This window comes from Apis florea, unplaced genomic scaffold, assembly GCF_048593485.1.
Source record: "Apis florea isolate Af1SG1 unplaced genomic scaffold, ASM4859348v1 contig_2897_pilon, whole genome shotgun sequence".
In the NCBI taxonomy this organism is placed as follows: Eukaryota; Metazoa; Arthropoda; class Insecta; order Hymenoptera; family Apidae; genus Apis; species Apis florea.
In genome coordinates, this window is record NW_028256665.1 from 138,641 (window position 1) to 165,118 (window position 26,478).

Consider the following 26,478-nt stretch of genomic DNA (forward strand, 5'->3'; position numbering starts at 1 on the left):
GCCTGCTAAGGAGACGACACGCGTTTTATATATATATATATATATATATATACACACGTTGTGATACAAACTATTCAAACAAAATCCTTTTTATTTTTATCAATCTTAAGAATTGCAATTACGAATTTATATATGGTACAATGTACCGCGTCAATAATAAAGAAGACGCGTACGATTGATCGAAAATTCAAGCGTGTATGTAACATAATTATTGGTCCAGGAACAACGTCAAGGCCACACGTGAATCACGTGAAATTCGTACAGTGCATATATATGCATCTAAAGAAGGGTATTTATAAGTTCTGAATACAGTGACCGCGAATAAACGCGCCATCCGTTTAATTATTAATTCTGTCAATTAGTTTATTGTAAAATTTCGCGGTTGAAAACGAGTCAACGGCCTTATCGTAGTTCACATTTATAGCTAGGTTGTGTTTCTTTGTTTTTTTCTAGTAATCGTCTCTTTGTATGAAAACGATTTATATACGGACAAGAGATCGAGTTTAAAAATTTGATCGTTATGTTTATAGGAGATCGCTGTAACGAGAGATCGATCTACGATCATCGGTTCCAAAAAAAGAAATCGGGAAGTAGGAAGAAAGACGGAGAAGAAAAGAAGAGGGCGCCAGTACAGATATATCGGTGAGTGTGACTGGACGGAAAGACGTGGGCGATTCCCAAGTACCGGCCTCCTGATCCGTCGTGTCGTTTCGAGTGTGTCAGTGAGTTTGTGGAGGCGAACCTAACCTAGTCGTCGAGTGTGCACTATCGATCAAGAAGTCGGTTTAAAGAGAATTTAACTTTTTTTTGAAAAAACTGATCATGCATACGTAATTTTTAAATCTGTGCAAATTCGTTTGTGCGTATCGTTCAATTTCACGTCCAATTAAAGCAACTTGCTTGTTCAACATACGTGTTATAATCATAAATTGAAAGAAAAAAGTTTTCGGTTCCCGGTGTGAAAACGGAAACGGAGATAATTGAGATAACAAGGTGAAGGAAGATTAATAATAAACGAGAAGAAGAACCGAGAGAAAGAGAAGCTAACGGTGATAGTAATTCGAAATTGGAAGTGATTGTGTTGTGCATTGGAAACGATTCTATGCGGCAAGATGATGGAGACACAAAATTATTGGGAGGATAACTCCGCTCATTCTATGCAAGTAAAATACGAGAGGTAAATATTCAAATTAATAGTATTGATATTTTAAATAACAATTGGCAGAAATTTTTTAATTTAATTAGAAAGCTTAATACATTTTTTTTTTTTACAAAAATAATATTAATTTTAAAATAATTATAACTTCTCAAATATTATGTAAAAAGGACTTATAATTATTATTTTTATTTTATTGTTATCGTTTCGGTCATATATATATATATATATAATATAATAGGACATTATAAAACACTTCGCACGCGACATGAATCACCGCTGCATTCTAGATTCTTTCTCAACGGCAGAGGAACGTTCCACGCTGTCGACCTTGCCGGCATTATTCAATCTAATACTATCCAAAAATATTTACATGGATTTACCACAAGCTACATTGAGAACGCTCATTAAATAGGAACCATTGTTCGCGTGACTCGCATTCGTACTGGTATATTAGCAATCTTAGTTGTATACACGTGGAACTGTTTAAAATAAGCGATCATATAAATTTGATGATATTACACTATGTAGATTTTTGAAAATTTATCTTATTTCAATATATGATTTGTTAGTTATATAAAACCATAAGCGTGGCATAGACAAAATAATACGTATTATTGTGGTTACGCTCCTGATCATGCCGCGCAATTTTATTTAATTAAACTATTTAGATTCATGATAATAATTCTTTTTAGATCAATTAATTTGTGTAAAATTAATTTGATCATTTTCGCGACGATATTTATATCACAAAATCATATAAAAACTGAATAAACTAAATAGCGTCCCCTTGATTTATAGGATAGATTACTATAAACCTATACATTGGCTGATAGAATAACTACACATCTCGTTATCATGAATATATAGCTGTCTGATTTTGACATTCTTGCTCTCCTCTCGCTTAACCCCTCTCGCTCAACGTTCTTTTCCTGATTTTATACGATGTTGATAAGACCAATGCTGATATGACTTCTCTCGTCTCGTCTCGAAAGTCCATATATTGTCAAAAATTCATGGCCGCATCAAAGATAAGATAAATTACGAAGAATTGGCTCTATCGTCGGTGATTGATGTCAATTAAACGCATATACATATGAATATGACGAGTTGTATATGCAAGTGATTGATCGATCGTGGATTCAAATTCAAGGAGATTCAACGATCTGTGAACAGTGCGGCACAGTGAAATGAAAATCATTCATCAAACGCGATAGTAAAAGTAATTATAATTTCATCATAGTTTATTATAATTATAATCTATAAATATTTATATATGAATACGGTATTATACCGAAATAAGTAACAATCTTTTGACTCGAAATAAGCAAATCGCTATGTTTTTTTGTTTAAACACGGCCATAAAATTCGAAAACATTTTAAATTATATAGTGAGATGACAAGCCACTTTTCTTTCAAAAATAACATTGCTCTTAGGAATCATTCGATGATTTGCTCGCTATCTCAAACTTTTCGCTCGTTTTTCATTTTTCATTCCATTCGAGAACAAAAACAAATCGAATAATACATCTGATCGCAAAGAATTGGCCGATTCACTGAAACAATATTGTACTCGATTCTTCGCTCAAATGATATCGTAACAAGATCAATCGTTATTAAGCGTCATTTAAGAATCTATCAAGTTTTTATTAATAATAATACTTTTCACGTTGCATGGGGGGGAGGGGGGGAAAGATAGATATTGCTACAAGAGACATTGACAAGAGATGTAATTTGGTAAAAAAAAATATCATTGGTTATTAGACATTGATATTCGTGGTTTATTTTCTATTTTCTTTATCAAGGAAAGTGAAGGAAAGTAGCGTTTATGTCGCGTATTCATGTCGCTCGTAACGAGTGACTTTCACGAGTATGTCAGCACGGTTGGTCATAACACTTGCGTGAGATCGAGAATAGACTGGAGACACAGTGTACGCATACATACATCGTGACGAGGGGCACGCTGACGACGACGGTCGCAGACAACCGGACAATTTCTTCGAGCTATGCTATAGAATACGGTTTCGCATGTTGGCCGCTTGAACCGTTGCATCGGCCATTGACACTGTAGATCGATCCGTACGGATTTATTTGAGTACCGTTTATACAGCGCGTAAATGTATGCGTACTGCATGTGCTCGCGAACGACTTTTATTTTCCCTTGTTTTTATTCGTCTTTGGAGATACTACACCGATTTCATTACTACATCGTTTCTCGAGTTCAAGTGGAGGTGTAGTTACCGATATAGTGGTTGAAGTAAATCGAAATGATCGATCCAACGTTACTATTCGCAAGGTATATGCGATGAAATCATCGTTTTTTAAAACGATCTGGAATAACGGAATTGGATTTGAATTTGTGAGAATTTATAGGTTTTAAATTTTCGCGGTAATGAAGGCGAATTCTATAAATACGAATGTATGACATTATGTGAAATTTGATTGAATCGATTAACCATATTCGAAGGAGCAATAACTTCATGCTTTTATCGAGTATACGTGCAGATAAGACTATGGTCTCGATTGGCTGTATATAGATACTTCTGATAGTAGACGAACCATTGTGTGACAATGACACCTTGGTTTTCGTGCCATGGAAAATGATCACGTTAATTGACGTAATCTGAGTAAACGACTGCGTCATGGAAACTAACGCATACTTGCTCGAGAATATCTTGTGTGGGCGTATATTACGTATTCAAGCGATTTTGGCGATATCGTATGTACATACGCATTGCGGATGACAGAGAGTACGATAGTGGTAATTTTCCCAAAGCGGGTGTTTTTTTTTTTTATAGATATTTCGATACTTTTATATGTCTTATGTTTTATTAAAGTTATAAAATACTACGTAGAGATTAATGATTAATCATATTTTATTTCATTTATAAAAATAAGACGCCTCCTTAGAGTGATAGAATGAATTTCTCATTGGTAGTTTGATCTTATTAGTGATTTTTAAATTTCTTTCACGCATTTCCTCGAAACGGCAAAAGAAAATCCGTCGATTCGCTCGCTCGTAAGTTGTAACGGCCGCGTTTCACTGCTTTCCGTCACGTAGGCACGGGTCTCTCCTGCTCGCGAGAATTCGCAAACATAGGCCTGCAATATCGATTGGATCGTTAAGATGTCTGCAAGTGTTCTATATTTATCCCTAGGAATGTTATAATAATCGCACACGCGTATGATTTTCCGCAAGCTTTCCAATTTATCTTTTTCCGTTTAAGAAAAGTTGAACCATTAAATGGATCGGTTCGAAAGGAAGATAAATTTTCGAATTTTCTTCGACTTGGAGCACGAGATACGTATTCATTTCGTAGCACGGATTTCTTGGAATGCGATGATGGAAACCGCAAAGCACCTGCATCCTCGAACAATAGAGGCGTGCATATGGAGGTCGATGCAATGGAGAAGGGAATTACATCGATCAGCGATAAATTACGGTCACAGGAGACAACGGCGTCAACCACCCGACAATGACCGTCGTTGTATTCTCGATGCAATTAATGTCTCTCTCCTTCTTACATTTATGCGCGAAACATAGATTCGATCTTTCTATTTCTGTTTCACCAGCATCTTGACACAGATAGTTTCCCCCCTTCGTGATGTCGCATATCGTGGAACAAAGCAAAAGTTCTTTCACGTACTTAAAATGCATCCGGTCAGTTGCTTTTCTCTTCGCGATAAGATGTTACGATGTTACGTATCGTTAAAGAACACTATCGTCATCATTACATCGATGATAAAAGAGAAAAAAATTATGTTTGTACATCATAAACAACTTTTCATCGAACCTGTCCTTCGAAAAATCACGAATATGCACGCGTGCGAACTGGATATTCCCGAATGGGGGCATCGATCGATCGATATTTACTTTTTCGATTGATCAACGTGCAAGCTATGCTATAAAAATGATTACGTTGATTTCGATCGAAGATTTGTTAAATCGTGTCATCAACCAATCATACGATTCTTATTTCCTTCACGCTCCTCTGCATGATATAGATAATACGTTTGAATACGCTTGTGAAGAATAGGTGGAAAATTTCGACGATAAAGCGGTAAGTGCCTGTGATAAGACGAATTTAACGAATGGTGCGCGAAGTTCATGGTACACAATTTCTTCTCTTCTTTATGAAAATTCCGTTCCGTCAACGATTCGTCCATTAATTCCTTTTTATTGGAAATCGGATTGCTGTGGTCGGTATAATTCCCGAGAGACGTTCAGTGTCGTTGAAGAAAAAGTGAGAGTTACCTTGGCAATTCCATCGTCGATCGACCGTATGCGTTTTCATAGGTGCGCGCCTCGGGAAGGTCGGGGGGAGGAATGACTCCCCGCCCGATCAATGTGTGTATGCGACGTGTATAAGCGAGCGTGGTAAATAAGCCGACGATTCGATTAGCGGTAGGGAGATGACTCGTTGTGAAAAACTTTGAATTATTGTGCCAGAAACAAAAGATAAACGTCGCTCGCAGAATACTCGTCCAATTTGTACCTTCTTCGAACACAAGTGAACAAAATGCTCGTGATCGATCAAATCTTTCGATTCGAAAAAATTGGAAATTTTCTACAAACGGAGAAATTGTTTGGTGTGATGATTGAACCATGTTCAATTTATTTCTTTTTCACCTTTATCCGTGATTCATTCCAATGATTACTTTTCTCTAAAATTAATCGTTCGAACGAACGATTCCGTATCGATTCCGCATCATTCTTTTCCTCCAGATATTGGTCGTTTTCGATATTTCGAATCACGATCCTAACAAGTCAAGGTTCAACTCGAGAAATCGAGGTCGGCACGAACAGATTTAACCACACCAGTGAAACTATTCGTAGGATTATGAAATGTAGTTCGTGGCCGTTTCTCGCTGGATAACGAGTTGTTTTGTATCTGTGGCAACGTGGATCAAGTCATTTCTCACAATCTCTTTGATCGTTTATTAATTTCCGATTCCATTACTCGTCTCGATTTCTTTGCGATCAACAAATTTTATGATACTCGGAACGATGAGTTTGCGCCAGATTAATCAGATTTTTAAATTAGAAACTGCTTCATTTTCGAAGAAATTTATAATTTCATTTATTCGGATCGAAGAAAAGAATAATGGAAGTATTTATTTATTTCGAAGAATTTCAAAGAAATATCATTTAAAAGTTTGAAGCAAATCATATCTTTACGTGAAATTATTTATCTCTAATTGCGTATGTCAACTATTTGTGTATGTCAAATTTTAATATTAATCTTCATTTTATAGGCGTAATAGAAGCGATGCGCCGCTATTTGAAATACTTAGCAGCTGTGGATGATTGAGAAACGTATCGCATCAAAATCTTGTAATATTTATGAAAGAATTCAATCTATTTCTGCAACTTATAAATCCTGTTTTAAGTTACGAAGAAAAATTTAACGTCATCTTTATCGTTCGAGGAAGATATGTAACTTTACGTAATTTCTAGTTTTTATAAATAGGTAAAATTAAATCAAAAGATATATATGTGATGAATGCATTTGCAAAAGTATTCAATCGCGTTGCATGGATAAATTTTTAACCAAGTTTTATTATTTAAGTTTTATTCTTGCGAAGAGAAAGAAAGAAAGAAACGTTCCAGTTTTCATTTTTACGAGTAAAGAAAGAGCTACGGTTCCCATCGAGTTATTCAAGACAGAAAAACGAAGACGCGAATGCATCATCGTCGCTCGCGAAAGCGTTAAGTAGAAAATTTTATGTCATCGCGTAGACATTTTTCGCGTTCATCCAACTTTCGTCGTGTCGTCCGATTCCTCCGAATCGCCAAGATACCATTTTTCGCTTTCGTGGACAGAAATCGAAAGAGAAAAGATCAGGGAGGACTGCGAAAAGAACTGGAACTGCGAACGTTACGATTGCTAGCGCTAGAATCGGTTAGACAAGAGTCACGTTGCTTAACACGCGCTTCGAGCTCGATCCGATGTAGGTTAGCATTTTTACGCGGTCGTCCCGGTGTATACAAATACGACATACCGCGGTATGCAAAACAATGCCGGTGTATTATTGACCACGCGTCACATACCAGATGCTGTTCCTACTTTAAAACTTTTCCAATCTGGAATACGAGGAGGAATTTTGATCAATTTCGATCCAATCGTATTCCAATCCTATGGAATACGAATGTCTCGTTTTTCTTCAACAAAGGTAGAGGCGAAGCGATGGATTTCAAATTGATCGAATTCCAAGAAAAATGAATCGAGTCGTTTTTTATATCGCTCTGAAATCCTATTTTCACGTTTCCCCACTCGAACGTTTTAGAATTTTAATTATAACCAAAGTGTGTTGTGTTATTCCACGTTGTATCCTTGATCTTTCCTCGACCCCGACCACACGTCATCTTCGTGTAACTATGCGATTTCGCGAGGGTTTTTGGCGTAGTTGTTTACGCAATTTGCTTGAATTACATGCTCGACACGTGTGGGGAGGTTAATCAACGATACTGTCGCGATATCGTGTACATTGGCCAAACGTACTTCATTTTCAAGAGTTTCTCGGAAATGATTCCTCGATATCCGAAGCAAAGAAAAAAAAGAGACCGTGTTCTTTCGTAATATTTACTCGACTTTTTACCTTCTTATCGAAAAATTAACGATGTTTTAACGATTAACAGATGTTTTTTAGTTTGTTTCCATCGACGATATCCAAAAAACCGATAGTTTATGCGGATAGCGGAATTAAGTTTGACTTTTCTTATCGTTGAATCGTAAATCGATTTTGCGTTCAAATAGAAATAGACTAGATAGAACGCTTCGTAATTGATAATTAAGCGCGATTAAGATCGGTCTGCGTTCAATGTACGATAATTCGTCAAATGTTCATAGACCGAGAAATCGTGCGAACCGATCATTTCTCTCTGGTTTAGTTGCTGATCTAATTGTTTCTTTGCGTGTTTGAATCAGAATGATGATTTGATGGCGAGAAATTGGAAATCGGATTTTCTTTCTGCGAAGCGTATGCGAAGAATGGATAGTTGCGTAGGAAAAATTTCCACTTTATACGAATCACGTTGATCGATCTTTTCCCTTACGATCCTATAATTCTAAAACTTTCAGAAACTTTCATTATCTGTATGAGTTTTCGCTTCTACTATCGATTCTTCTTTATTATTATTTCCAAAAAAAAAAAAAAAAAAAGAAAAAGATTGTCATCATCATCTTCAACATTCTACGTTAAATAAAATTCTTGAAATTCTCTTAATGACGATAAATATAACTGTGCGACTACTAGCGATAAGTCGTTCGTATAACTTACGAACTCGAATAAATTTCCTATTTACCGAGAAGGTTCTGATATACCGAGAAGGCTTGCATCAAAGATAAAGCGTATCGTATTTGTCGTCGGTCAAAGGAAAGTGTTACTCACTCTCATTCCTGGTAGTTACGATGCTTCCGACGCTACGAGGTTACGCAAACGGTAACGAACCATCTAAGATTAGAGAAAGAAAAAATAGAGGAAGAAAGGATAGGGAATAAGAATATCTACGTGTGTCACGTATAGGAGGTGCGCAACGGGTGCAAATCGCAAGTTAGAAATCGAGTCGGATCGGTATAATTGCATCAGCAGACGGATCGTCACGTAGAATTTTTTTTCTTTTTCGACCACCCGTTACGTACCACGTGTGCGTGCATGCAACACAGCGTACATTTATACATCGTGACTTTCTACTCACGAGTTAGACGTTCGTCCAACTATCGTTCACGTAAGGCGCGCAATCGATCGAATTATATACGTATGGTTCACGCCATATAACGAGACGATAAAGAGAGGAGAGTTGTGGCCTTAAATGGCCTATCATCGCGTTCGTCGTCGCGGTTATAATTGCGCGGACATAGGCCCTATTTTGCCCTACGATACACACGGAGGCGTAACATCGTCACGATGCGCGTATGCGAAACGTATTCATTGCTATTCACGTGTCGTCCGACCGACACTGTCGTCGGCCATCCTCGTCGGTTATCGACACACGTAGCACGATAATACGGACGGTATGATGGAACATTCTCGGTCTCGTGAAACCGTTCGTTCCTTCTTTCTAATCAATTATTTCCCGTTTTCGATGATTCATCATTCGTTAGGGGAAATTGCTACAAATATACGGGATGACTCGGTTAAAATTGTTCCATCAGACTGGTTTCGAGACTGTTAAAATATAGTATCTATCTAATATAGTATAAATCCTGTTATTGCGAATTTGTTTCAGTATCGTTCGTATTTTAGATTTAGTTTTTTTTTTTTTTTTTTATAATAATAATATACAATTATTCATAGTTTGAAATGAATTTTGAACCGAGATTCAAGAATGATGACAATTTATTATTTTTCTACGTATATATCATGTGTAATCATTGCGTGATCATTTCTCTCTCTCTCTCTCTCTTTCTCTCAATTTAAATTTCTCTCTCTAAATTTAACGTTCAAAAATAATTCTCTGCTCTTTTGGAAAAGCTAATATTTTCACACGTATACCTAGGAAAAAATTAATCACGTCGAAATTTTATTTTTTTTCCTCAAAATCATTCAACTTGTATAAAATATTTATCTACCCATTCGATTTATATGAGATTTTTGTACATGGTTAATGCGTGAACTGAACGGCCGAGTGATTCATTCGCTGAAAACTAGGTTTACCGTTGATCGTGATTTTTTTCTTTTTTTTAATCTCGCATTTTGTCGAGAACGTTTAATAATTCGAACAATTATCATTTAGTTGTAATGTACATTTAACGCGATGAAATAATCACGTATCATGGAACTGAAGAATTGCACGAAAAAGCGAGAGGATAATCATCGTTGATAAATCGAGACGAAAGTAGTTTGACGTAAATTCACGAAATCGTTGTGCGAATATCGTTTTAAAAGGAATTGCACGTTCAAAAACTGGAAATTTTTACAATTTCTTTAACGAACTTACTTGTTTCAAGTATTATCACGCGTCTATCTATTTTTCCACTTCACGACACTATACCATGTTTGCAAATTTAAAATCTCAACCGATTCGTTCCAGATTTATCGTGGGATTGCTTTGCTATTTACGTATGTGTAAAACTCGCTAACAAGAATGATAAACTGCTTAAAGAAATAATTACCGTGGTGTCGATCGCCCGATAAAAATACCACAAGTTTGTGTGTGGTTACGAACGCATTACGTACCTACTTTACGCACGTGAGTCGATACACGATATGATATAATGCGAAAGTGAATGTCGTTGATGACCGTGTTTTAACAGAGAGATCGTGGAAAGATGTTGAATAACTCTGAATTACTTTCGATCATTTCGAAAAAAGTAAAATACGAGCTAAATTAGTCATCCTTGTTGTTGATAAATCGTTTGATTTTTAAAATTTTAAACGTTAATTATATAGATTCGGAATGCGTTTAATATTAAAATTAATAAAAGATATGACAAATTTTCTGAGTTTGATCCAAAATTATATTTAAACCATATTCTTTTTTATTTTCTTTATCTCAAATTTTATTTCTAATTATTATTATTATAACAAAATGTTGCGCGAGAAAAATGATAGAAATAAAAATGATCTTATTTGAAAGAATTCTATTTGATTTTAGAAATTCAGCTGTAACTTATAACGCGGTTATAACGTTTAAAATGGATTTTATTCTGTCGTTGAATTGAAAAGATAATTCGAGATAATGGATTATTAATCTTGAAACAATGTAGTTAACACGATGACAAGTATGAATTCATTTGGTTCGCGGAGACACGGACAAAAAGATAATACTGCTATTCATCGTTTTCTTTGTTTACGATTCACGTCGTACACAATTTGTTGGAAAACGTAAGGTAACTATTTATTTAACCATTGCCAAATTTACGAATTTATTTGCACTAGTAACGAGTATTTTGTAATTCGAAATGTTGGAGAGTGGAGAGAAACATTTATACACTCGATGTCGCTATTTGTAAACGTGTCGTTTATTTTCTTTGTGGAAGATGAATCGAGATCATTCTCTTAAAATTTCCATCGCGCGACATCGGAAGATGAATAATTCGACACATTTATAAAATGGTCAGGAACGCGAAGAATCGTCGGCATATAAAGAGAGAAAACAGGTCGTCCCCTGACTGGATAGGTGACGCACGTGAACACGAGGCAGCCAATAGTGTGGGTGCAACCATATGTGAAAGTGACAGCACGTACGGGCAGAGCCAACTAAAGTGGTGGGTAGTAAGGTCGACGAAGGACGTTGTGAACTACGAGTATTTAAATTGTTGTCGGATGTTTTGTGACCCGGATTTCGTACTAATTAAAATCCTCTTTGTTGTAATTACGATCGTGCGTTGTAATTTCGATTTGTCCAGCCATCGAAGATCGAAATCTTTTTACATTACGAGCACGCGAATCGAAACGAAAATGGAATGGAAAAATTGGACTCGCGTTTAATAAATAACGAATGTTTATTTTTAATTATTTTGATGAAATAATTTTCGAAATAAATATCGCTCCCGTATCCTCTTTTTTTTTTTTTTTTTTTTTTAACGTTTCGATCGATTTTGATTTGGACGACATTATCCAAACACGGAACACGCTCACTGCCGAAGTTCTTACAACGTTCTTGTATCCATCAAGGTCCACTTATACGTAGAGACCGCTTACTTCAACCGCTCCGCTCCATTTTCTCAAGACAAACAAGGAAGCGTACCGTTCATCGTACGCGAGGATTCCATCTTATTCGACCTCCATTTTTGGACTTCCTTTTCCTTTGTTAATCGGCCGGTTACCGAGAGTACAGTCAGAGTAGGACAATCAAAATTACTTGGTGTGTGTATGTGAAACGCATTACGTGACAAGTACGATTCGGTTTGTCGAGCGTAGTTCGCGGATATTCTTGTTCCAATGGGCGGATCCGTATAATTGTAGCCGCTATTAATGGAGAGTAACTCGTAAATCTCGGCTTACGAAATCACAGCTTCGTGCATCCCGTGCTATTGCGCGCGCAAGATGAATGCCGGCATAATTCATTGGATGGAAAAAAAGGATAAATATCTGGTCGCACGTGTCTCGTAGCGGCGAATCAAGTTCAGATAGTGGAATTCACGGAGCATTTTGCAGTTATCATCAGTTTTGATATAAAATAATCGTTGCGTAACGTTACTTGGCGACACGTGAACTGTGGTAATTTGAAGCGAGCACGAGTATGAAAATGCGACGGATTAATAAATTAGGTTAATTTATGATATAAAAATTCTTCGTTTTATACGTAAATTTTTTCTAAAAATTGCAATTAATTTTTTCATCGTAACTGTTTTAATTTTTTTTCTATTAATTTCCATGTTAATTCAAAATTATTTTCGACTTTGGCACCGAGTCAATTTCAAAATATTATCGTCCAAGGTGCAAAAAATTTAATATTACTAATTATGCTTTTCTGATTCACGATTTTTTATTTAGAATTGCGAAGAATATTCAAGATATTTTTCAGTTTCATCGATTCATTTTTCGATATTAATATCGACCGTATTATAATTTCGAAATTCAAAAATCTTCGAAATTGCTATTTTACGAGTCAATTATTTTTTTTTTTTTTTTTTTTTTTGTAAAATATCCGATTTTGTTGTAATTTGGAATAAAATTTTATGAAAAAATTTTGAAATAAAAAAGAAAAAGAACAAAGTTTCCATTTGGAAAGAAAAGTTGGAAAGTTTAAAAATAAAATTCCAAACTTTCGATTTGGAAGTGAATTGGACGTCAATGACGCATCGTTACGCGACCACGTTATCGTTTATTTACAAGTAGTATAAGTACAGGTGACGAGAAGATGCTTGCTCGTAGATATAGTTACACAGGTGTGCACCGCCGTTACACGATGTGCAAGCGGTGCATGAAATAAAGAAGAAGGAGGGAAATCGAGTCACATGCCGGAAAATGTCAACCACGTGCAGGTACACGAGGTTCTCGCTTATAACACGTTCAACGTGATTATGCTCGTGCAAGAAACGATGCAGAAAATTGTTTCAGATAATTTACTTGCGTGTTACATCATTTACGGTAAAGAGTGTGGAGAAAAACACCGTATAACATATTATGAACCACTCGCTTGTCGATTAAGCCAAGGACGTTGTCATTGATTTTTTGGATAAAAAATACATAATGTTATCGAACTGCAAAAAAGTGTTATTCATCGTCGTAATTATGATATGCATAATTCAACTTGTACAAATTTTTATTTTAACATCACTCGTCGTTATCGTTATCAATCAATGTTATACATCTCCATAAGGGAATTCGAGTTTATTTAAGAGGAATGAAAAATAATATTTTCGCTAATTTTCTTTTTTTTTTTTTTCAAATCCCATCAAATACATAGATTTTTTCAATCTTGAAACGAAAAATTGTTAATATACTTTGACGCAAAATCAAAATTGATCGCTTTACGCAATTATTTTTTCTTCGAAATATTATGAATAAATTCTAGAAATTTTTTTTCCACTTTCTATTATATTTATAATACGAAAATCGTATTAACCGATAACGTTGATTAGATATAAGATTTTTTAAATTATATAATATATATATATATATTGCATAAGTTTTAGCGAGTTCTAAAAACACTTTCATCGTTCACGTATTAGACGATAATCCAAGTTTTCGATATTGCGCTGCGATCGAGGTGGTTAAAATTTTCTATCGTGTTATATCAGTATCATTGTCGTCACATTTCGGTACGGGACATCGCGTAAATAGTTCATAAATTGACGGGAAATGTCAAAGCGAAGTAATATCATTAACGGATAAAGCGTTGCTGGATATTACATCGATAACGATACGTGGTCGTATGATAATCACTCGACAATGATGTTCCTTTCGTTAGAGAAATTACTTGTGACGTGATTAACCGTGAAATTTTCTTAACGCGAATATCGCTTCGTGTCTAATACAATGGGATTTAAATACGTATTCTTATATAAGTGTACTTCAACGTATTCGTTTCTATAAACGACTCATCAAATTTGAGATAGATGTGGAAAACAAATTTGATTAAACAAAGAATTTTCGAATATCAAGAAATAAGAAGAAAATAAAATGACAATTATCTTTGACATTTTTGTTATAATATATAAAAAAAGTGTAACAAAATGTGGAAAATAAAATATCATCGTTTATTATTCATCGAAGTTTGAGCATTCTTTGTTATCCGATAATTTTGTCGCGCGATTGTTTCACATGCGTTATATTTACATATATGTATATGCGCACTGTTATTTATATTCGCATGCTAAATGTACGATAACTATATACTTTAACACGTTATGTGCAGTTATTGCAAATATTGACAAGGAACTTTTTTTTCCTTCGTGTACATACACATACACATCGTGTCCAATTTATCCGTTTTATTTACGTGTGAAAAAAATCATTAATTTGCATATTATCTTAGAATAAATATAAGAATCGTGGTGTCAAAAACGACAAGCATCTCGTAAACGAATCGTTAAACTTAGAGATAGAAAAATAAAGTGCGATGCAGTTAGTATCGCGTACTAGTTATTTCTTCATTATTGTCGACTCTCATCCTTCGTATAAATGGAATTTATCATTAGCGGCGATTATGCAATTCCATATGCCGTAATTGCGTATACGATACAACGATGTTGATGGCCAATGCATGTCGTTTGTGTTACTTTTTACTCCGTGTAATTCCGGAAAACGGCAGAGGAATGACATATACGACCGCGATGCGATCGATTTGCGTAATTCCGAGATGTAATTATATAATGCGAAATCGAATTATGTCTCGTAGTCGGAATAATGCTATAAATAAGGCTTTTGCACAACAAGTGCATTTATATGACCGGGAGAAATGTGTTTCCGTTTACAATTAGGTAAACGATGGTTTCGCTCTGGGTAATATCTTTTATAACAGAGAACGTAACTCTTTTTCCTTTCCCACAAGGAAAGCGTAATATTATTGAATTATCGCGTACGAAACGATCGATTTTAAAAATGTGTAAAAAATTATTCAACGAGACAAATTTACGAACTGTGAGATTAAAATTTTTTTGAATTTTATCCCAATTTTCAATTTAGATTTAAAGCGCGCATCATTACTATTCCTGTGATTGCATAATTATTGAAATTTCGAGATTGTATTGAAATTGGAATATGAAGGAATATTTCTTTAAATAAAAATAAAACTTACGACCAAATTATAATGTTGATTAGATGGAATGAAATTAGTACGATAATTTCGTACCACACTTTGATCCAATGAACCGAATAGCCTCTTGCTATTTTCAGTTACGTTGTTTTGGAACACTGTCACGATTATTGATGAACATAAAAAGTACTTTGCTCGGAGCATGTTTGTTACAGTCTAATTAAGGAAAGATATTTATAGTAAGATAAATGATTAATTACACATTACATATGTTAATTGTAAGTAGTAAGTTGACTGTATTGTATTTTCAATTTAAAACTAATTTAAAGTAAATCTTTAAATTTTAACTTTAATGATCCAAATTATGTAAATTTTATATATAATTTTCCGATTATTTTATCAAAGATTTTCAGATTGGTTTTAAAAGTAAATGGTGTTAAGATGTTAAAATTAAAAATCTATGTTCTTGTAACATCCGTGTACACTGGTTAAAAATATATTTTCTGTACAATATTTCTTTCAATACTTTCAATACTTTTAATTACAGGATGAACTTTATACTCGAACTTTATACTAAAATATCTTGCTTGATTTTGATACCTGTAAAATTTAAAATTATTAAAAAATATTAAACAAAAAATAGAAATTGTAAGAGATAAATATACAAACGACAAATATTCTACATGGAAGTATGTATGTAAAATTTGATATAAAATTTTTGTTCTTAGAAATATCAAAATAATTTCACGTGCCACATTTTCTCGGATTATATTTTCTTGAAACAGAATTATTATATTACAATTTGTTGTGATCCTAAAATGAAATTCAACTTTTTTGCCATTTTCATTTTTTTCTTTCGTTCCTTAACTCCTAAAAAAGTGTTATAAATATGTATATATTAATGTATATATATTATTTTATCATACTAAGAATTATTTGAAATGTAGAATCTAGAACATTTTTTCGATTGACCTTATGTTACACTGATTTATTCATAGTTTCATCTATGACGTGGAGATTGTGCTGATTTCTTAATTTTTAATCTATTTCTGTCCTTCTTTCGTAAATTGTCACGTTATAGCAAGTAATACACACACAAATGCTTATTTTTGTCCGACTGTTATTCCCGATTACTTTTTCAAATAAATTCATTTTCTATTATAATTATCATTATAATCTTTATATTTTTATATAAATTAATTTAACGATTTGTTAACGAATTGTTATCCGATTTCGATTCAGTCATTCATTCATATTGAAATTGCATTGAAAAGATTCAGGAACCAGAATAATTTTTTCCAATGATTACTTAATTATGTTTAGTTTATGATTTTAATAATTTAATATGATATATATATATATATACATATATGTATTGTATCACTTCATTGCATTAATTCTCAACAATAAATGAATAATTACTGTAAAATTGTGAGATTTATTATTAATCGAAAGTTCATAACCTAATCAGAAAAATAAACTACATATTTACTTACATATTACTTTCGTATATTCTCTCTTTTCGTTTATTTCTCCAAAAATATTTCTCCTCTTTATATTATTTATATTTAAATAATTTTAATTAAAATTCGAATCAATATATGCAATGTGTCCTTTTGTTTGAACAATTTTTAACGGAATATATAAGTTGTAGTAGAAAGTTGAAAAAATTTCTGGAATCAACGCCATCTCGCGTTTGGATCACCGAAGCTCCGACTCGTTATTGGCATAGCAGAATATGCAAGGAGGTATTCGAATCCCTGTGACGTCATAGACAAGGAAAGCACTATTGTGCGAGAAAGATAGAGAGGATCTCCCACTATCAAAAGGACGATACATGGAAAATTCATTAATTACTCGTTTTCTACGCAAAATTTCGGCACTTTTAAGCTCGCACCTTAAAGCTAGAACTTGAAGCAACTTTCCTATATAAATTTTAATGCAAAATTCCTTGCCATTAATTAATTATTAACGATTAATAACGATTAACGCGTCATACGTTCTAATAGATCGAAGACGCCATATTGAAAATTCATTAATTACGCGCTTTCTACGCAAAATTTCGGCACTTTTAAGCTCGCATCTTAAAGCTAGAACTTGAAGCAACTTTCCTATATAAATTTTAATGCAAAATTCCTTGCCATTAATTAATTATTAACGATTAATAACGATTAACGCGTCATACGTTCTAATACATCGAAGACGCCATATTGAAAATTCATTAATTACGCGCTTTCTACGCAAAATTTCTATATTTTTAAGATCGCATCTTGAAGCTAGAACTTCAAACAAATTTCTCGTATCAATTTTAATGTAAAATTCTTTGTCGTTAATTAATTATTAACGATTAATGCATCATGTAATAATATATCGTTATAACATATCGACGCGTTATTCGTTATTCATCGTTAATAATTAATTAATGGCAAAGAATTTTACATTAAAATTGATACGAGAAACTCGTGTAATGTTCTGGCTTTAAGATGCGATCTTAAAAGTGTCGAAATTTTGCGTAGAAAACGCGTAATTAATGAATTTTCAATATGGCGTCTTCGATGTATTAGAGCGTATGACGCGTTAATCGTTATTAATCGTTAATAATTAATTAATGGCAAGGAATTTTGCATTAAAATTTATATAGGAAAGTTGCCTGAAGTTCTAGCTTTAAGATGCGAGCCTAAAAGTGCCGGAATTTTGCGTAGAAAACGAGTAATTAATGAATTTTCCATGTATCGTTCCCGTGATGGTGGGAGATGCTCTCTATCTTTCTCGCGCAATAGTGCTTTCCTCGTCTACGACTCCGCATACCTCCTTGCCTATTCTGCTATGCTAATAACGAGTCGGAGCTTCGGTGATCCAAACGCGAGATGGCGTTGATCTAAAAAAATTTTCAATATCTAACTTATCGACCAAATATGTTTCGTTCATAATTTATCGTGTTTTATAGGACTGGAAGAGGAAACGCAGCGAAAAATTTAATTAATAATTTTTGAAAACGTTCATAAGTATTTGCTTGAGAAAAATTTATAATGCAAATATTTCCAAATCGTTGATTATAAATTACGGTGAATTATAATCGGTAAATTATTAATCAATCAACACACGCCATCAACTCGATGTTTTCAATGTTTAATACTTTTTTTTCGAATGTACGATAGAATTTTCAATTTTAAAATTTTCGTTACATGATTATACAAATAATAACGTAATCGAAGTTATTAGAGTGTAGAATCCTGCTTCGATGTGAAATTTTTTACATCGAAACACGTAGAAAAGAAGGAATAAGTGCGGATATTTTTTTCTCTCTCTCTCTCTCTCTCTCTCCTTTTTCCTTGAATCTTACCTGTTCCACACACGTTCGACACACAATGTTTAAGCTGTAAGCCGAGAAAAATGCAGCACGTGTCGCATCGAGAAAATTTTATGTGCAACGTTGGAACAAGGATGACACTAGTCTTTGTCTGAAACGCGCATCGTGTTCAATGTACTTTGTACAAAGATTTCAAATAAATTGCGTGTCATCAGCAACATCAGAATTATTAATTACCGGATTCGTTTTCATCTTTCTCGAGAACGATTGAAAATATAACGACGAATTAAATTTAATAAGGAGTTTATATCACAGAAACGTTGAAAAAACGTAGAATAAAGATGAAAATTGATTTTGCCTTGGATCCAACGAATCACTTACTAACCAAATAACTTATTTACTTCACGATGCAAATAAACTTTTATCTCATTTTCAATTTTTACTTTAGAGCAGAGATAAACGTTCTTAGAAATTCATGCTCGCAAGAAGGATAAAAATCGCACGATTCTTAATACGACACGGTTGCGCACGATTAGTTGGTAACGATATTTCTTACGTATTTATATATAACGAGGTATTTCTTCAGTTAGAACGCATCGAGTTTATTCGCGACTTATAGATTTAATTATGCGCGCATAGTAATTAACTGGTCGCGACAGATAGGTTTGGTACGATACGTTCGAAAGTAGTGGTAGTTGTTTGTCCAAGGCGGAATCGGATCGTTTCTCCGTTTAAAAGAAAAAAAATCGTGGTAAATAATCCGGAGTCGACGCGAATTTTTCGTCGCAAGCAAAGTGAATGGATCGATCGACGAAAAGTGGAGATCGATGGACATGTTTGATCCGTTCTACTCGATTCGTATTCGTGGGAAAAGCAGGAGCAGGGTTAAACGGAAGAAACCTGCAAGTTTTACGACATTGCCGTGGCAATGTTATCAATAATGCGCTGCCTTTTCCGTCCACTCTATTTACGGCGGAAAATCTATAACGGAGCAGAGGACGCGTCGGGTTATTGACGTCGAAACGTTCGCTCGAAAACGTTACGTAAAGCGCGTAGAGGTAGAGGCGACGATCGTTTTCCCGTCTCGAGAACGTCTGATCGCGCGATCGATCGACACGATCGTTCTTCCTTCTATTTATGCTCAACGGTTTTTCCACGGCTATTTTCTACGGATCCTTGTTGAACCGAACTGTGTACACGCGCTTAACTTGACAAGAATTCACGTCACCGACGCGACCGTGGACGAGATTCAAATCAGGATCAGGAATTTTGAAACGGTCGTTTCGATCGTATTGTAACGGAGTAACGCGTCGAGAAATTGAGCAGTCGGTATAAGCGGATACTTTTGTCTGTTTTCAGTTTGGACGCGAGATCTTGCAAAGACGAGATATACAGGATGGGAATAGGCGGTGGATATTGCGAGGGGAACTTGAACTTTGCTACGGCCTCGGAGGACGACGAGGTTTATACGAAGAAGAAAGTTTCCAGGGTAAGTTTTCGCAAGGATTATCGATACGAATTAAATTTCGAATCTCCACCCAGGCAAATGGAAGACGAGGGGATGATACGGCGAGAGGTGTTGTGACGAGAAAGAGGCGAGTAAAATTCGAGGATATCGGTATTTAGGGCAACGGCGCGGAGAAAGGTTTTCCGCGTGGTCGAATCGAATCGACTCGACTCGATGATGCAACGTTGGTTCGATGACAATCACGTTTCTCGAAAACGAGGATTGCGACACGAGGCGAAATTGGATTCGATATCGATTCGGGTCTTATAGAAACGAGTCTTAGATAAATCGAACGCGAAATTTCTTCCCTGTCGAATCCGTTCGAACGAAGGAAGAATCCGTGGGGACGGTTACCTCGAGGAATGCACCTGTTAAAAGTGGTTGACGAATTATTCGGATCGCTGACATATGGTCAACATATGGTTCCAATTTATACGAGTGGTTGCGGCCGTTTCTTCTCGACACGCCAATTTCCATTAATAAATAATCGATACGTAAAAATTTCGATTCGACGAAACGTTGGACGATCCGCGTTCTTTGCACGGAGAGTTGGCAATTTTATTCCCCGCTCGACGTTCCTAACGATCCCTGCGCTTCTAAGAAAAGCATGTCGTCGTCGTACACGCATATATATATATTTCGCGCGGCTCGTGTAGCGAAGTTTGAAAACGACTCGCGACACGACGACAGGCCTCGATCCGTTCTCGTTTAACATCGGTATTTATAGCTCGTCTCTCTCTCTCTCTCTCTCTTTTCCGTCCGGGATGCCTCCGTTCCTTGGCTGCAATTTTTTTTTTTTCTTTCGACTTTTGTTTAAATAGACGTTGCATTCCGGATTTTATATCGAGGCGCGAAAGAATGGAATGGACGTGCGGGGAGGGAAAGTGGAAAGGCGTGTATACGCGGATGGAGAAAATGGGCGGACAAAAGCAAGGCGGGAGGGAGAGATCGTTCCGAATTAATATTTACACGCGACGAACACGCGACACGGTGGTGAAACGATCCGCGCGTATACGCGTTGTAGCGTAATTGCATCGGATCACGTGCAACGCGCACACGTTCGAACGCGGTGTCTGAACGCCGCTTTTGGCGATGGCTGCCCTCCGATTATTAGTAGGACGTGGCGCGGTTATTAGTCGCGTCGAGACGGCCAGATCATTCGAGCCGGGTTGCACAATTGCTTTTGCCTGCGTCGCGTCGGATGCGTCCTTCCAACCACGCACGAGCCGCTCGGATTCACGTGTTCCGAGAGAAACTCACCGTTTTCCATCCTTGTCGCGCGTACCGCTTATCGAACTCGCGCGCCAGGATTTGGTGGAAAGGTAACGGAGATCCAAGATCCATATTGTAGAACGATATGGAAAAGGAAAGTTATTTTTCCTACTCGTAACGCGGTGGAAGGAAAAAGAAGAGACGTCTACGTTCGAAGGAACGCGCCGTCTCTCCTCTCTCTCTCTCTTTCTCGATCGTATCGTTTTTTACGTAAATCCACGATGATTCGATCGGATATGCGGGAATAACGATCCGTTGAAAATGTTGGAAACGACGCGATTACCGAATTATCGATCACTACGATTAGCCAAGCGTAGCAGCAATAATCGAGACCTCGTCTATTTTTATCGAATTTGTCCGTAACGACGACAATGATCCGCGATTCCGTCCGAATAATTTCAATTCTCTTCTTGTCGGAGAAAGTAGAGTGAGAGAAAACGAGAAAAAAATGGACGGATAATATCTATCTCGGCAAAACGCGAAAGATTTATATTTATATATTTATATAAACCGCTGTTCGTAGAATGTATCTATCTTCAAAATCGGAGGGGAATAAATTTCTCTTTTCCACGATTTCGCAATTTTTTTTTTCTTTTTTCGAGATCGTTCGAGACGAGGCATCTTCTCGCGATCGCGTCAACTCGAACTCGACCACGGATCGCGCGGATTCGGATCGCTTGCAAATGAACGGCCGCAGTTTACCGATTCATCGGGGGAGGGGGAGAAACGTCCGCTTTCGGTTTTCACGCGCGCTTCGACCAATCGATTCTGAAAAGTTGGGAATTTCAAGTGGGCCGCTTTCATCGGTACGCCCGTTTTATGTTAATGCGTCGTCGGTTATATTAGAATTTCAAGAGCGGCGGAAGGATTCGGTGACCCCTTTGATTTTCACGCGCGATAACTTTCCAATTTCTCGCCCCGTCCATCCAATTCTGTTCGAGGCGAACCGTTTACCGCTTCAACTAGCTTCGATCGCGCTTCGATCCCAATTAAATTTCCCTCGAAATCGAACGCGTGAATACGATACGCGATTAACGATAAGCGTAAGCTCGCGCTTATTTTAGCGGAGAGAACTTAAAAATAATTTATTTCGCGTCCGTGCACGAGCAACATCTCTTTCCTATCTTTGACTCGATTCTACGGATCGACGCAGAATCGTCGCGATTGCCAATTCGGGTTGTCGCGCCGAATCTCGGCTAAAAATCTCCGACTCTTTATCTTCGCATATTACGCAACCAATTTCCTTTTCGGTCTCTGATTACGTAATCTCGATCAATTTCTCGCCAATTGATCGTTGAAACTCGCATCGATCGACACCTGCGAAATCCTTCTCGTTTTTCGCGAAAACCTATCTTCTCTCTTATTGCCTTTACCAGTCCCGCCACGAGATGTATACATATAAAACGAGCGTTGTCCGGATATCGTCGGATTAAAGGAAAAATTGTGGAACGAAAGTAGAATGCTCGAAATCGGACGATTCGTTCGAATGATTGGCTCGATTGAAATACATTGATCAACTTGGAGGGGAAAAAAAAAAAAAAAAAGGAACACGATTCGTAAAGAATATAAATTCAAGTGTATATTTTTTCCGAGTCTCGAATCGAATCCGTTAAATAATTTGTAAGAACGTGTTTGAGCTTTATAAAGTATGGTATATATTTGTAATTTGCAAGATTCGAGCTCGAATATCGAGTGTTATGGTAATTTTGATTTTTTTATCTTGCTATTTTTATTTTATATTCGTTATATTCGTTATTATCATATGGAAATATTTTCTAAAATTAGAGAATCTAAAAACGTAAAAATATGCGCAACATTTTTTTCTTTTTAAATATCTTCTAATAGTAAGAATTAAAGAAAGAAAAAAAAAAAAAAAAATGGTAACGCAAATACGACTTCGACAAGATTATCCAAAACTTAAAACTTATCGTTCTTATCGTTAAGTGCAAGAATATTCGATATTTTTCCTTTACGAATTCCTCGGAATATTATCATTTATATCATGTGTTTTTTTTATTCCGATCGAATTGATTAACATCTCGATTAATCGAGATTGTAATAAAAAACATGGTGATTATTACGGATATAAAGATACGTAGATATTTTTATTCGAAAATTCGTATATATACGATTTTTATTTTTCAACCATCCATCCAAATTATTAAATACGAGTCAAATAACCATTGATTTGTTATTTATTGCTAATTGCGTTTATTACACATTTTCGAAGCCATGGACATATTTACCAAACGCAAGATATTCGAGTATGATACGAAAGATAAGGTACTAATGGATAAGTTATTTTTCCATGTTCTTTTTTTTTTTTTTTTATCGAGAATTGTAATTTTCCATAATAGTTTTCTTTATCTAGTAGTAGATTTTTAAATATTGTTAAATAACAACAATTACGGAATGGAATTGAAAATTGGAAAAAATTATTAAATAAAAATTAAAAAGTCTCTCTCTCTCTCTCTCTCTCTCTCGGTTCCTTGTTTTTTCGTCGATCGATTATTGCTCGCGAATTTGAAATTATCTTATCTCTCGTTGCAATTATCACATTATCTAATACGTACGACTGAATTCAAGAAATCAGGAATGTATGTAAGCTATATAGTGATATAGTGATCGAGCGAAACTCGAATACGTCGAGAATATTTCCACGAAATTTCGTTCACGCGCGATTTTCTTCGCTCCTTATTCTCCTACGCACGACGTGTCACGGATGTGCACGAACGTGATTTTCACACCATCCCAACGATTCATGCGGGGAAATACCTGACTGAATTCTCGGTCATGGCTCCGGCAATGAGTCAGGGTCTCGATACAGCTTCTACGTCATCGGATGTTACTACAGGCCAATAACGATCTCTAAACTCGTATCGTGCACGCAACATGCTTCAATTTTGTTCTCTTTTTGTAACAGAAATATATATATATATCTCAAACGGTTTGCATACTATTTTGCATATTAAATGTTTACCACGAATATTTTTTTTTTTTTTTTTTTCTTCTTCTTTCCATCGATGTATGTTTTTTCGCATAAGTATTTTCTTTTTTCTATAACGGAAAGAATCTGAAGTTTACTTTGAGTTTTTATGCCGTCTGGAGTACCAATATTTTTTCGTGCATTAAAATATTTGCTCGGTATCTTAATTTTCATTTTTTTTTTCTTTTTCTTTTTTTCTTTTCGTCTCTTAAAAGCTCTCGTCATTGATCGATGGTGATGAACGATTGAAAACGGAATTGTTTGAAAAGTATGAGGACGCGATTTTTGGCACAGTTTTGCCGACGCATTGGGAACGCGGCTTTTAAAGCTTTCTAAACCTCGTAAAATCGATTAGCTGTTAATAATTTACACGTTCGAAGACTAAAACGTGTAACCTGAGACGCTTCATGAAAGATAAAGCTGTTCCAGTCTAATTTAAAACCTGTGCAATGTCAACTCAAGATTATTTTTTTTTTTTTTATTTCTTTTTATTACTCACGTTTCTTATGAGTAGATTTACGTGTCGATTAAGTAGATTCGACATCTACTTAAATACGTAACGAACATGTTTATTTTCAGCGTATTTAACTTACAATAATCGTAAGTATAATAATTTATAAAATTAGAAAGGGGTAATCAAGAATTAATCGTGATTTAATCGATATACTATTATAGTTAATGTATCGTTCGATAGCTACATTTTTTTCTCCTACTCCGTTTTCCAGGAAGGAACGTGGAACGTTCTTTCAATTTCTTCTTCTCAGTAATTTTTCCGTTTTGTCGTTCGCGATTTACACGCGATAGCCGAAATAATTCGAGTCACGCGCCGTTCGTAGCTTTCGAAATTCCACGGAGTAAATACATACACGTGTCGTTTGATTCGTTATGATTCAAAGGAAATCAACCTTGTAGTGGTATACGAAGTACGCCACGAAGTTATATTCGTTTTTCGATCGTATTTCGATATATCGGTATTTCGTATTTCGATACGTCCAATTATCCAAGAAATGATTGTTCGTAAAATAAGATGGGTGAAAAATGGTTGTGTTAGACGCACGAGAAAAAACGCTTATGAAACGATGATTATCGATGACCCAAATAATAATTGCAATGGCATAGAAACGAACGTACACCAAGTTATCCCTGTTCCGACTAAGAGCACCGACCTCCCTCGCCGTGTCCAAGTTATAATCGTGACACAGAAATAATGCCAATAATGTACAATGCTCGTATATATCGCGATAAAAAAATCATCCATGTATTCTAGTTTCGCTGCTCTTCTCAAGTTTGAAATATCCTTTCCTTCTGCTTCATGTTTGATCAAGGAGAGATTATGAATTAAGCGAATTTGATCACATCGACGCGTTTGATCTAAAAAACTTTTAAATTCACCTTCGAATCGTTTGCTCGAGTTATGTTAAATTTCTAACGTCGAGCGATAACTTATTTCTAAAGATAAAATAGCACGATTGAATAAAACGATCGTACAGTGTCGTACGACGCTCGTTACATGGGGAGATACATATACATATGTATGTATCTATATATAATAGTTGGAGGCCGAGTTACATTCGACTATAAGCGAGATCACCGCAAAATAACCTTACGTATCGCGTAATTTCATAGTTAGTGCTTTAAAAATAGTCAACTGAATTGAGAAAGAATCGTGAAATCAGAATTATAAATTATTAAATTACAAACGAATTTCCTTTTGAAGTTGAATGGAATAAATAAAATCTTTGTACGATTTAATTTATTAATATGGAAAGATAATACGTATTATCTCTTCTCTCGATTCGTCATTAGCACGTGTTGTACGTTGCATGTTCATTGATTTGTTCGGCACGTGATACCATCTAGTCATCGACTAGTTGCATTTCTTATTATTTTAAATTTATCCATATGTATTATTCGAAAGAGAAACGATGAAAGTAAAATTATAAACATAAGTAATTTTTTTCCGTGTTTATTATCGCTTTTAGCATAATAATAAGTCATAAACGTTAAAAAAATTATTACTTTATGAAAGATTACTTTTATATTCTATCTTATTCGTTTTGTTTAATCGTCGAATAAATAATCACATTTTCGTCATTTC

The 26,478-nt window shown here is 35.4% G+C and overlaps 1 protein-coding gene and 2 long non-coding RNA genes across 4 annotated transcripts in view; 2 read left to right on the plus strand and 1 right to left on the minus strand.

Moving 5' to 3' along the window:
- cwo (transcription factor cwo) overlaps positions 1-26,478 on the plus strand; it is a 35,014-nt gene that overhangs the window by 1,620 nt on the left and 6,916 nt on the right. Inside the window, exons 1-3 of one of the 2 annotated variants that reach the window (XM_012491615.3) lie at positions 63-289; positions 531-1,177; positions 19,975-20,104. In XM_012491615.3, the coding sequence (XP_012347069.1) occupies positions 1,113-1,177; positions 19,975-20,104 (195 nt within the window). In that variant the 5' untranslated portion in view covers positions 63-289; positions 531-1,112. Of the gene's footprint in view, positions 1-62; positions 290-530; positions 1,178-19,974; positions 20,105-26,478 lie in introns of those variants that run through there. The other variant, XM_086907449.1, reaches the window with a different exon arrangement.
- LOC147657695 (uncharacterized) lies at positions 11,075-12,392 on the plus strand. The gene is made up of 2 exons (XR_015291871.1): positions 11,075-11,367; positions 11,777-12,392. It is a non-coding gene; the product is annotated as an uncharacterized LOC147657695 (long non-coding RNA).
- On the minus strand, positions 11,586-16,986 carry LOC116415042 (uncharacterized). The gene is made up of 4 exons (XR_015291870.1): positions 16,802-16,986; positions 15,975-16,726; positions 15,348-15,905; positions 11,586-15,261 (listed from the first exon to the last, which is right to left on the minus strand). It is a non-coding gene; the product is annotated as an uncharacterized LOC116415042 (long non-coding RNA).